Source organism: Sus scrofa, chromosome 12 (assembly GCF_054392235.1).
Source record: "Sus scrofa isolate SSC_HxYL_T2T_F1_AM1 chromosome 12, Sscrofa_HxYL_maternal_Yorkshire_Landrace_v2.0, whole genome shotgun sequence".
Classification (NCBI taxonomy): domain Eukaryota; kingdom Metazoa; phylum Chordata; class Mammalia; order Artiodactyla; family Suidae; genus Sus; species Sus scrofa.
The window spans coordinates 20,933,059-20,945,645 of NC_139394.1; the positions used below are offsets into that span (position 1 = coordinate 20,933,059).

Sequence of the window (12,587 nt, forward strand, 5' to 3'; positions counted from 1 at the left end):
TCTTGGCTCTGGCTCCAGGAGTCACCCTTCTTCTCTCTTCTGTGCCATCTCCACCTCCCGGGGCCCCTACTTCTGCCCATCTGCTCCCCACTTCACCCTCAGTTGTAATCTCCCCTGCCAGCAACGTGCTTTTTACAGGTCAATAAAATTAGCGACTGGGGGCAGAGGGAGGGGGGCAGGGGCCCAGGGGTGCTAAGCTCAATGGCCTTGAATGTGGCTGGACGCACGGAGTCTGGACGCCAGTCATTCCAGGGCTAAACAGTGACAGCTGAGGGACCTGAGTTGGCGTTGGTGGTGGCGGTGGTGTGCTGCGTTGCTGGGAGAGAGATGGACTGAGGATAAAGATGACCTGGGCACCTAATGGTCCCCTCAGTGGCCTGAGCTCCTACACAGCTGGCCCTTGGATGGGAGACCCTGACTTTAAAGGGGGTGTCCTATTTTGCACCCGCCTTGCCAGGCTAGGAGAGCTTTCTTGAGCGCAGATGGAAGGGGGCCCACAGAGGAGGAGGGTTTCTGGGCTTGCTTCTTCGAGCGAGGGGTCTTCCAGGGCACCTGGGCAAGGCTGCCTGAAGGAGGGCATTTCATGAGGTCCTTAGAACCCAGGCATCCTAACTCCCAGCCCCCAGAAAAGCCAGAGCTCCAGAGCCTCCCCAGGGGCCCGGATGCTGCCCCCCACTTCCACCGCCCCGTTTCTGCCCACCTGAATAAGCCGGCCCGCCCCTCCAGGCCCAGAGTCCGGGAGGGGCTCGGCGGCGGCTCCCTCAAGCCCCGCCCCCGCCCTGGGCCCCGCCCCCTCGCCGGCGAGCGCGAAGCCGCTGTGCTCGCGAGCGCGGCGAGAGCAGGTGGCCGCCGCGGGCTCGTCTCTGCCCCGCAGGTAAGTCTGCGACGCGGGCTGGTCTAAGCGGAGAACCTCGAGGGCAGCGCAGGAGCACAAGGCAGCCCCTTCTACCTGTCCTGGCCCCTCGTCTCAAAACTGGGGCACCCCACGGGGCAGTGAGGACACCCCTATTGGCTCTGCGCACCGATGCTGGGCTCAGATAGCAAGCAGGTGGGACTAAACTCTGTGGAGAAGTTTAGAGGGTCCAGCTGGCTACCCTTGATATCGGGGCGGGCTGCGAGGGACGGGAAAGGACAGAACCGGGCCTTAGGCACGCAGCTTTCTGGAGGAAAGCAGGTCGGGGGTGGTGACCGCGGGGTTCCGGATAAGGAACCTCATTGACTCCGCGTGCCCGGTGCCTCATCCAGTGCTGCATCCTACCCACCCCCTCCCTTCGGGGGCGATGGGGTGACCCAAGCGGCTTCTGTGGGAAAATGAGGTAAGAGCCACTGCATAGCTTAGCTGGAGCCTGGGTTCTCTGGTGGGCCAGAAAACCGGCATCATTTATTTACACCCTGGATACAGATGTGCGGGGGTGAAGGGGATGAGGGAGCCGGGGCTGGTCCGGATGGCCTGGGGAACCCAGAAAGCCTGGAGACTGACTAGATCTTTTCTGTGCCCATGTCCCAGAGCCAGATGGGGGAGGGAAGTGGTCACAGAAGTGGGTCTTATTGCAGGTGGGGGACGGGGAGGATCCATCTGCACCCTCTGTGTAGGGATTTGGGCTGTAGGAAAAGGGTCCCGCCTCCTGGGACCTCAAGGAAGGCTTCCTGGAAAAGGAGGTCCTGGGCTGACAGCTTAGATGTGATGCTTAGAGCCCTGAGTCACAAAGGAAAGTCCATCTTTGGGCCTTGTTGCCACTTTGGGGTAAAGCAGAGGACCCCGGGTTGTAGAATGGAGGCAGGTCAGGACACTGCCATCTGGATCCAGCCAGGACCCCACAGACCTTCTAGAGATCATCACAAGCCAACGGACAGACCAAGTTCCAACTCAGGTGGGCCAGCTTCCTGTGTCTGTTCGCTTCCCCATTCCATTGTCTCCTCTCACCTCCTCATACATCATCACTGTCAGGAAGTTCTTTCTCATATCTGACCTTCATCCTGCCTGCTTCTGTGCCAGCGTCTTGCTTCTGGGAGGCAACGTGCTATAGTGGAAAGACTGGGGGGTTGGGGGTCAGCTAGACTTGGGTTCTAGCATCTCTACCTGCTGTGTGACCTTGGGCCAGTTACTTCACCTCGGAGTTCACTTCCCCACCTGTAAAATGGGGATAATTATAGAACCCACCTCATAGGATGGCTGCAAGGATTAAATGAGAATATGCACGTCAAGCGCTTAGCACGGTGCCTGGCGCCTGGTGAGGGCTCAACAAGTGTAAGTGTCTCCTCGCGTGTGGGACAGCAAAGCCGATCTGCGGGGAGTAGGGGTGGGGTTGGAAGTTCTTTTTTAAACTTGGCCAGAGACAGCAGTGGCCTTCACCACTCCCCCACCCCCACCCCAGCCTCTTCTGGTCCCGGATCTTCACTGACTCTCACTGGGCCACCCAGGGCCCCTCACGGCCTTCTCTCTTAGTCACCCTGTTTTTGTCTCCAGGGTGAGGAGAGGGGTCCTAGCAGGGCAGGGACCACCAGGAGCAGGAGCCCACTTGGGGAAGGTTAGGCCTCAGGGGAACCAACTGGTTTAGAGACTGAACAGAAAAGAAAAAAAAAAAAAAAAAAAAAAAAGCCTGTCGTCATCACCTCCCTGCCCTCCCCATGTCCACAAATCCACAACTTGGGGTCAAGCTGCTCTCAGTTTTTCCAGGAAGATAAATAATGCAAGTGACTGAAAGTCCTGTTTGGGGATTGTCTAAGCTGCCCTCCAGTCCTTGGCCCTCGCTCTGGAGGCTGCCAGGGCAGGCTGGGTCTAATGAGCAACCTTAAACCTGGGCCAGGGAGGGGGTGCCCGTGCCCTCGCTGGCTGTTTCAAGGGCCCTGCTCTAGCCCTCGTCTGGCTGTCCCTCTCCCCGTGGGTGAGGAGTCGCCAGCAGGGCCAAGGGAATGAGCCCAGGAATCCCCTTTTGGGACCACAGTGGCCACACCTGTGACTCCTGAGGTCCCTGCCTGGAAGGTCACCAGCTTGCTCCCAGCCCACGCCAGCCTCTTGGCTGGTCCTGTTCGACTCAGGGCAGATCATGCCTCTGCTGTGTGCACCCCTAGACCCGAGGGACAAGTGAAAGACGGCTAAGGAATGCTGTTTGCAGAGCATAGAGATGGAATCAGGATGTGAGAGGAGGCTGGGTATCTGCCTCCATGCATATAAGTCTGTTGCAGTGCAGAAGGGAGCTGGCCGTAGGAAGGGGGGCTGCTGGCTGGGGCTGGGGAGGGAGTGGAGCTGTCTCCCTACACAGAGTTTTTCTTATGCAAAATGCTCAGGAGTCAGAGAAATCTAAACTGGAAGCTGGTCTTCCAGGTAAATTATGAAAGTGTGGTTGTCAAGGTGGGAGAATAGAACATATTTGGGTTTGTTTTTTTTTTTTTAGGCTTCGCTCATGGCTTATGGAAGTTTCCAGGCCAGCAACTGGACCCGCTCCATAGAATTGACAATGCCAAGTCCTTAACCACTAGGTCACCAGGGAACTCCAGTTTATTAGCTTGATGTATAACTTTTAAAAATTTAGACATGGGTAGATGGGCTCTCGTTTGTCCTCCTCCTGCTCCAGGCTCTGCAGGTGTTAGGGGTGGGCCTGGCATCGTCCGGGACTGAAACTATTTGGTGAATCCCCGTCCTGCTGGCTCTGGCCCCCAGGATACTAGCATCCCTGTAAACTGGGGCTTAGAATACGCCCACCTGGCCCAGGAAGGAGTTTCAAGGTGAAATGACTGTCAGCTGTCACTGACAAGCAGTCCCCCCTTGGGCCTGCTGACCTCATTCTCCGTGCCAAAATTGGGACATTTAGAAAATGTCCTGTGATGCTTAAGAGGGAAGGGATGAGGGGGAGAGAGGCTGCTTATCTCCTGAGCGTGGGGAGGGTGTGGGTGCTCAGTGGACCTAAGGAGCAAGGAGGGAGCTCAGTGGGGCTGCAGCAGCGAGAGGGATGGAAGTCAGACTGCAAGAAGATCAGGGCCGGACCCCACCATCTCTCTACCTGCTCTTCTCACAGGGAGCTGGGCCCATAGCCTGTAAGGGGCCAGGGGTCTATAATGTGGGTCCCCCTGTAAGACTGGATCTTGGGCTCTGGATGGGGAGGAGTACGGGGCCCAGATGGCCAGGCCGTGGGTGTCACCCCTGGCGGGAACGAATGGCACATTGGTCTCGACCATAGCTGAGTGCCCTGGGGCAGCTGGACACGCCGTCTGTTCAGAGGAGGAGATGCACGGCTTCTGGTGGCCCTCTCTGACTCCCTCCCGGATTCTGATGGGGCTGCTTGAGGAACAAACCCGCCTTCCTGGCCTCGTTAGAGCTGTGCAGTGCTTGCTGGAACGGGACACACACTCAGACCCTCACACACCCAGACAAGCACACCCACCAACACTAACTCACACTCGCACCCCTCATCAGCTCTTCAAGCACAATCCGGAGTGGGGACCCCTGGCGGCCCCACACAGACACGCGTGCTATGCCAACCTCTTGGCCCTCAGCACGGGTTCACACGCTCTCCCCTATCCGTGACTTTTCATTCACCTTGGGTGACCCGCCAGCTCCAGTGGCCAGGGCTTGGCTTACTTGGGGGTGGCTAGGGGCCAGGTGCCTGCAGGGTACAGCCCTGGGGACAGGAGGCAGCAGGCTCTCCTGGGACTCCCTGAACACCCCACCAGGCTCGACATTCAGCCCCTCTGCTCCCCCATGGCTCACAGGGACTGTCTCCAGATCCCTGTGTAGTTCTGGGAGCCTCTCTCTGCCTGTAAGTGTGTCTGTCCCTGTGTCCTGTGTGCTCTGCCTGGCCCTTCCCCTGCTCCTATGCCTGTCTTGTTGTCTCTCTTCTCTGCCTGTCCTCTGAGTCTCTTTTTCTTTGTCTTTCTCTTCCTTTTTTTTTTTTTTTTCTATTTTAGGGCCACACCCATGGCATATGGATGTTCCCAGGCTAGGGGTCGAATCAGAGCCACAGCTGCCAGCCTACACCACAGCTGCAGCAACGCAGGATCTGAGCCACGTCTGTGACCTACATCACAGCTCATGACAACACCAGATTCTTAACCCACTGATTGGGGCCAGGTGTTGAACCTGCAACCTCAGGGATACTAGTCGGGTTGTTAACCCACTGAGCCACAATGGGAACTCCTCTTTTTCTTTCTTATTCCTCTTCCTTTTCCTCTGTATATCTGTCTCTGTCTCTTCCTCTCTTTTTTCTGTGTGTGTTTCTCTGTCACACACACACACACCTCCTCACTTTCAGTCTCTCTCCCGGCTCTCAGCTCTATGTCCCTGACCATGTGGCATCTCACTGGTTCTTCTTCTTGTGTCCATTTGTCTTTCCTCTCTCCATCTCGGCCTCTACTTCTGGGCGTGTCTCTCCCATCTCTGTCTCCCTCTCTCGAGGCATCCCGGGGGAACAGGACAGCCACAGGCCTCTGAGTGCAGACGAAGGTGACAAAACATCCCCCTATTCTCGCAGCTCCTCTGTTGAGACCTTGAGAATGGGCGGGGGGGCTTTGTCTCCAGACTGAAATATTCAGAGTCTTCTGAGACAAGGCCCAGAGTCCTAGTCCGGGAGAGGGGCTGGGGGTTCAGAGCGACGAGGAAGACCGCCCCGTGTCTATGACCTTGAGCCAAAGGAGAGGTGCTGGGGACTAGGAGTCTTCCTCAGAAGAGGCACCAATGGGGGGTTGTGTGTGTGCTGATTTGACACTTTTGTTTTTCCTCCAAGCAGCCAAGCTCACCTCGCCCACCCCAGGCCCCAGCGTCCTGACCCAAACCACCAGAGCGCTCCCCGCCCTGTTCCAAGCATTTCCGCCAAGTGCCCCAGGCCCCCGGTGCCTGTCCAAACAGCCTCCTCCCTGCCGTCCCCCCGGCCCCCCCACTTCACAGGCCCTTTTCCTGCTGCCACGGCTTCTTCTCATACAGGAGCGGCTGTGTTGGTTGTTTGTTTATTTGACTAAAGTTTCCTTGGGCGGGGTGAAGATTGACTCCATAGGACCTTTTTTCCCCACTTCGGATGCCCAGACCAGGGGCCCTGTGGGGCTCCCCCTACCCTCCTGGGCCCCCCAAGCCTCTCCACATGCCCAGGCCCCAGATGGCTCTGCCTTCCTGATCTTAGGTCTCATGATTCCTGCCTCTGATGCCAGCGACCGCCTCCCACTGGATGGGCAGAAGAGGGAGCTGTGAGCCGTACTCCTGAGCGCCCCCATCCCTCACCTATTGGAGGGGAGATACCTGAGAAGGTGTTGGGAACTGGATCTCTGGGATTCTCTGGAGGTTCCCAAAGAGGACCTGTGGGGTGTGGTCTTCAGAATGTGAGAGAAGTCTGAAAGCTCGCTGGCTGAGCTTTAAGCCAGCGGTAGAAAGAGACGTCAGCAGAGAGATCCCCTCCCAGGATCCATCCCAGAATGATCTCCCTGAGACCCCAAGGCACTTCCCATCCCTGGATTTGGTATGGTACTCTACTGGGTACAGAACGGCCGCATCCCGCCGCATGAGACCTGGAGAGGTCATGAAACCCCCATTCAGGAAGAGTCTGGAGTCGAACCCAGGTCTCTTCATTCCCTATAGCTAGGTCTCCTCCCTGGACAGAGCCAGAGCTCCTCCGTGGGCAGAAAGGAGCCCCAGCTGCAGCCAGTTCTTGGCTCTGCCGACACCTCCCCTCCCCCACACCTCCTCCATCTCCAGGGCTGTGATGGAGATTCCCAGTCCCCACCCGTGTCACTGGTGGGAAGGGGCTGTAGGGGCAGGTAGCGTTCTTCTGACCTCATTCTGAGATCTGCTGTCCTAGTTAGCAGCATCCTGAGGGGAGAGGGACACGAGAAGCTTTTAGAGATGGTTTCAACCATCTGGGCGCTAATTGGGAATGTGATTGTCCCGAGGTTGCGGCTGGGGACAGCTATTCCGGGGCTGCAGGATGAGGTGTGGGGGTGGAGAGGCCAGAGGGGGGATCAGGAAGTTTCCCCAAATAGCCTGGCCAGCAGCCAAATGTAGGAGCCAGGCCCGGGTCGGGGGAGAGAGGGTGGCTGGCCAGTTGGAACATGGGCTTGGATCTCGGGAAGCTGGGCAAGGGGCAGAAAAGAAGCAGGGATGTCTCTTCTTTCCTGTTGACATGAGCTTCTCTGGAACTTGGTGTCACGAGTAAGGGGAGAATAGAGGTGGAAGACTGTCTTCCTGCCCTGTCTCTTTACTCTCCCAGGGGCCTTTGTAACATGGATTTATTTATTCATTCAACAATATCTATTGGCGTTCCCATTGTGGCTTAGCAGTTAAAGAATCTGACTGGCAGCCATGAGGATGCAGGTTCAATCCCTGGCCTTGCTCAGTGGGTTAAGGATCTGGTGTTGCTGTGAGCTGTGGTGTAGGTCGCAGACACGGCTCAGATCTCGAGTTGCTGTGGCTGTGGTGTAGGCCAGCGGCTACAGCTCTGATTTGACCCCTAGCCTGGGAATCTGCATATGCCACGAGTGCGACCCCCCCAAAAAAAGGCAAAAAACCCCCAATATTTATTGAAGAGTTCCCATTGTGACTCAGCAGGTTAAGAACCTGACTAGTATCCACGAGGATGCACATTCGATCCCTGCCTCACTCAGTGGGTTAAGGATCCAGAGTTGCCTCGAGCTGCGGCATACATAGGTCATGGATGCGGCTCAGATCTGGCGTTGCTGTGGCTGTGGCGTAGATTGGGAGCTGCAACTCCAATTTGATTGCTAGCCCAGGAACTTCCATATGCTGTAGGTGCAGCCCTACAAAGACCAAAAAAAAATTTTATTTTTTTTTTACTGAGCACCTACCATGTATTATATTTGCTAGGCTCTGCCCTGGGAATCCGAGCAAGGGAGGGAGTAAGAGAACACACGAGGAGGCAGCAAGGACATCCAGCTTAAGGAGGGCAGGCGTCTCAGGGTGTTTCAGCATCTGCCATGAGAAGGAGAGGGAGGAGCCAAAAAGAGCGCTGCCGGCAGAGAGAACAGGTTCTCAGGGCCTCCAAGGTGAGGGCGGGCCTGCTGTGCTCCGAAGAAAAAGAGCCCAGTGTGGCTGAGGTACCGTAAGCAAGGCAGGGAGGGCTGCGAAAACAGATCCGAGGGGCACAGAATAGTCCGACCTGGACATTTTGACCCCGAGGATGTTTTGAATGCAAACATTTTCAACCAAAACATGCCAACACTGAAGACTTTTTTAGAACCTGTTTTCCAGTTTGGACTCTATTCATCACATTGAATTCCTTGATCAGATTTTTCCGTTTTTCCTCCTTCTTTGCCCCCCATTCTACTTTAATTTTACTGAAATGATTTTCACCAGCATCCGTTCTGTGTAGATTTTGCCGCCAAGATTTGATTCATCGATCAATTCGCCGATGATCAAAGGCTCCTGCCCCTCGTCCCTGCCATTGTGTGACTGGGTCGACAACTCCTCCAATTTTGGAAGGTTCAAATATGAAAAGAGATCTGTGGTCAAGGCTGGGTTCTGGTGTGCACTTTGGTCAATAATGAGTTTTCCTGTATCTGGTTCGAGCTGTTATCTGTGTTACTTCTGCCAGTAACACTCTGAGGTGGAGAGCTGTTTGTACCTGTTCATCTGTGGGCAGGATCACGGTTGCAGGGATGGGTCTGGGGAGGCAGGTGGGGGCCAGGTCTTCCTGGGGAAAGGATTCTCCTGAAGTGAGGGGGAAGCCTTTGGAGGTTTCAAGCAGAAGAATGACACCTTCAGGTTTGCTTTTTTAATTTTTTACATATTTTTTTCTTTTTAGGGCCAAACCCACATCCTATGGAAGTTCCCAGGCTAGGGGTCACATCGGAGCTACAGCTGCTGGCCTACACCACAGCCATGGCAGCACTGGATCCTTAACCTACTGAGTGGGGCTAGAGATCAAACCCGAGTCCTCCATGGGTGCTAGTCAGGTTCATTACTGCTGAGCCACAGTGGGAACTCCTGATTTGCCCTTTTTTAAATTTTTTTATTGAAGTATAGTTGATTTACAATGTTAATTTCTGCTTATAGCAAAGTGATTCGGTTATACATATGTATACATTCTTTTTAAATTTTTTTATTTAAAAAAAAATTTAAAGGCGTTCCTGTAATGGCTCAGTGGAAACGAATCTGACTAGTATCCATGAGGACTCAGGTTCCATCCCTGGCCTTGCTCAGGGTTAAGAATCCTACATTGCCACGAGCTGTGGTGTAGGTCGCAGATGCAGCCCAGATCTGTCGTTGTTGTGGCTGTAGTTTAGGCCAGTGGCTACACCTCAGGTTCCACCCCTAGCCTGGGAACCTCTATATGCCATAAGCATGGCTCTAAAAAAAAAAAAAAAATTTTTTTTCTTTAATATTTTTTTGGCCACACCAGCAGCATGCGGAAGTTCCTGGGCCAGGTATTGTACCTATGCCACAGCAGTGTCCCAAGCCACAGCAGTGGCAATGCTGGATCCTTAACCTGCTGAGCCACAAGGGAACTCCAGCACATTACTTTTTTTAAAATATTCTTTTCCATTATGGTTTATCATAGGATATTTAATATAGCTCCCTCAGATTTTCCTTTTAGAAAGACTCCTCTAGAGTTTCCACTGTAGCCCAATGGGATCTGTGGTATCTCTACCGCACCAGGATGCAGGTTCGATCCCCAGCCTGGCACAGTGGATTAAAGGATCTGGCATTGCTGCAGCTGTGACATAGGTCGCAACTGCAACTTGGATCTGATCCCTGGCCTGGGAGCTCTAGATGCCATGGAGCAGCACAAAAAAAAAAAAAAAAAAAAAAAAAAAAAAGCTCCTCTGTCATGTGAAGAATAGGAGAATGGACTGGGAGGGTGGGAGGTGGAGAAGTGGAGGCAGGGAGGCTGGGGAGGAGGCTGTGGAGGAGGCTGTTACACCAATCTGGGTGGTAAAGAAAGGTGAACAGATTGAAGGAAGATTAGGGAGGTAGAAAGGGCAGGGTCACACCATCCCACTCCCCATCCCAGCATGCCCCCCCGCCAGTGCCCAAAGCAACCCCCATGTCATTCCTCGCACCCTCAGCTCCTGCCCCTCTCTTCCCCTGGGGCCCCAGACACCCCAGAGTCTGGCTACTTGAATTTTTCATAGGGTGGAGCCTGTCAACACAGGTGTTTTCCTTGGGGCTCCCTCCCAGTTTGTCTCCTGGCTGAATGTGGTAATAGAGAGTCAGGGATGCCCTTGCTGGGATCAGGGGCTGGCCGGGCAGTGGGCAGGGAGCCCTCAGACCCACCCACCCAGAGCACGTGGCTAGAACAGCCAGGGCAACGGTAGGCCTGGCCGCAAAACAGACCAGACACAAGGCGCTTGTCTGGCCCCTGGCTCCAAGCTCTGGGTGTGACCCTGGGCAGGGTTACAAAGGGCCCTCTGTCGGTGTGGGGCACGGAGCCCACCTAGGCCAGGCCAGGTGCCTGAGGAGTGAGGGGGCTGGGCCTTGGGGTGCTTGGGGAGAGAAGGCTTTGAAGCAAGAGACCTGAGGTTCGAGTATCACCTGGGCAAGTCACTTCCTCTCCTTGATCCTCAAGCTCCTCGCTGGTAAAATGGAACCTCCATCCCCCAGCCTCCCAGACTGAGAGCATGTCAGGACCCACTTTGTTGACTGACTAAAGCATCACCTTTCTAGAATCATGGTCTGCTGGGGTTTTCTGGGACATGCAGAAGTTCCCCGGGCCAGGGATCGAACCCGAGCCATAGCAGTGACACCAAATCCTTAGCTGCTAGGCCACCAGGGAACTCCCCAAGAATCCATTTTTAAACATGATTTAGCACACACTGAATGATTGCCATGGACCTGTTTGCTAAACACTGTAAAAATATTGACTCATTTAATCCCCATAACAACCCTCTAAGAGAATTACTATTTATCCTTATCTTACAGATGGGGAAACTGTGGCACAGAGGTGGCCAAAGTCACACAGTTGGGAAGTGGCAGAGGTAGGACTGGAACCCAAATCTCTGCTGCTTCCCTAAAGGAAGGGGTGAGCATCCCTCAGGCCAGGCAGCTGAAGCACGGGGCGGGGCGGGGACACCTGGCTCTTGGGCAGGAATGAAAGGGGATTCTGGAGCACCTCTGCATCGGTCGTTGGTCGGTCGTCGGGGAATATCACTGCGCCTCCCATCCCAGGGCCTGGCGCCTAGGGCAGGGCCAAGAGTGCAGTGGGAGGGAGGGAAGTCAGACTCCACAGGAGGAGTCCCGGGACCAGAGACCCAGGACAGGAAATGGGCGTGGAGCCGGGATTTCCAGGAGCAGGTCACAACCCTGCCACCTTCGGCCCAAACGTGGGAGCAGCTTGCCCAGCAGAGGCTGGGGTAGATTTAGGATTCCTTCAGCCAGGAGGAGTTATACCTGTAGGGTGCCAGGCTTGGAGCCACGTGGCTAGTGGAAGCCCAGGGTCTGGGTGGACATGAAGCATGGCCATGGAACAGAATGGGGCGGGGGTTCCCATCCAGGGTGCTGGGGAGACGGAGCCTCCAGCCCACGGGGGTGCGGACTTTCAGGCTGCATGGTAAGCCTAGGAGCATGCGCAGAGCTTGATGGACTGAGAAAGGAGGCGGGGCTTCACAGGGTGTGGTTAAAGACGTGAGTCCAGTTGGTCCAAAGCAGCAGGTGGCCCAATGTGGGCGTGGCTCGGGACAGGGCACTGAGAGCTCTGAGTGCCAAGCTCTGACCTGGAACTCGGTCCTCCAGAGACCTCTCTAGGCCTGTCTGTTCAGGTGCTTGTTAAAAAGGCGGATGCTGAGCCTCCCTGTAGCCCTTGAATCTGAACTTCTGAGATGAGGCCCAGCCCAGGATGCCTGACAGGCTCCCAGGTGATGCTCACATCGCCAGACGCTTGGGAAAACTGCAGGGCAAGGAGTTCTTACCCTTGGCTGCACATCAGAATCATCTGGGCAGAACTGAGAAGTCTTGGCGCCCAGGCCTCACCGCGGACCAATCCCGTCAGGATCCCCCGGGAGGGGCCGGCATCATTTTCAAAGCTGCCCAGGTGATTCCAGTGAGCAGCCTTAGCTGAGGCCTCAAGCAGGCCCGTTCCTCCTGTCAGCTCAGTCTGGGCTGAACTATTTGTCCTCGGAGCGGCCTTCCCTGGTCACTAGTCCTCCCTGACCTTGTGTATTTATCCACAAATTTATTTATGTATTTATTTATTTTGCTTTTTAGAGCCGCACCCACAGCATATGGAAGTCCCCAGGCTAGGGGTCACATCGGAGCTACAGCTGCTGGCCTACACCACAGCCACAGCCACGCCAGATCTGAGCCTCCTCTGCGACCTACAGCACAGCTCACAGCAATGAGGGATCTCCCACCCACTGAGTGAGGCCAGGGATTGAACCCACATCCTCATGGATAGTAGTTGGATTTGTTAACCGCTGAGCCACGACAGGAACTCCTTTATCCACTATTGACCTGACCATTCCCCTAGATTGCAAGCTCCGGTGGGACCTCTCAGGACTTTTGTTCACTGCTGGATCCCCGGGGCATAGAATGGAGGGCTTGGCATGGAGTAGGTGTTCAGCCAGTGTTTACTGAGTGAGTTTATGGAGCCCCTACTCTGTGCCAGGCGCAAAGAGAGACAGACTCTGTGTATCATCTCTTAACCCTCCTAACA

General features: G+C 55.2%; 1 protein-coding gene across 18 annotated transcripts in view; it reads left to right on the top strand.

Moving 5' to 3' along the window:
* Window positions 1–814: 814 nt before the first annotated feature.
* LOC100622424 (zinc finger protein 385C) overlaps window positions 815–12,587 on the top strand; it is a 58,733-nt gene continuing 46,960 nt past the window's right edge. For 3 of the 18 annotated variants that reach the window (XM_084984475.1, XM_084984480.1, XM_084984463.1), the window contains exons 1-2: window positions 815–874; window positions 1,808–1,871. Coding sequence is in view for 9 of the 18 variants with exons in the window: in XM_084984461.1 (XP_084840587.1) it covers window positions 1,499–1,871 (373 nt within the window). In the remaining 9 variants the exon portion in view is untranslated. Of the gene's footprint in view, window positions 875–1,144; window positions 1,317–1,434; window positions 1,872–12,587 lie in introns of those variants that run through there. The other 15 variants (XM_084984474.1, XM_084984482.1, XM_084984479.1 and 12 more) reach the window with 9 other exon arrangements.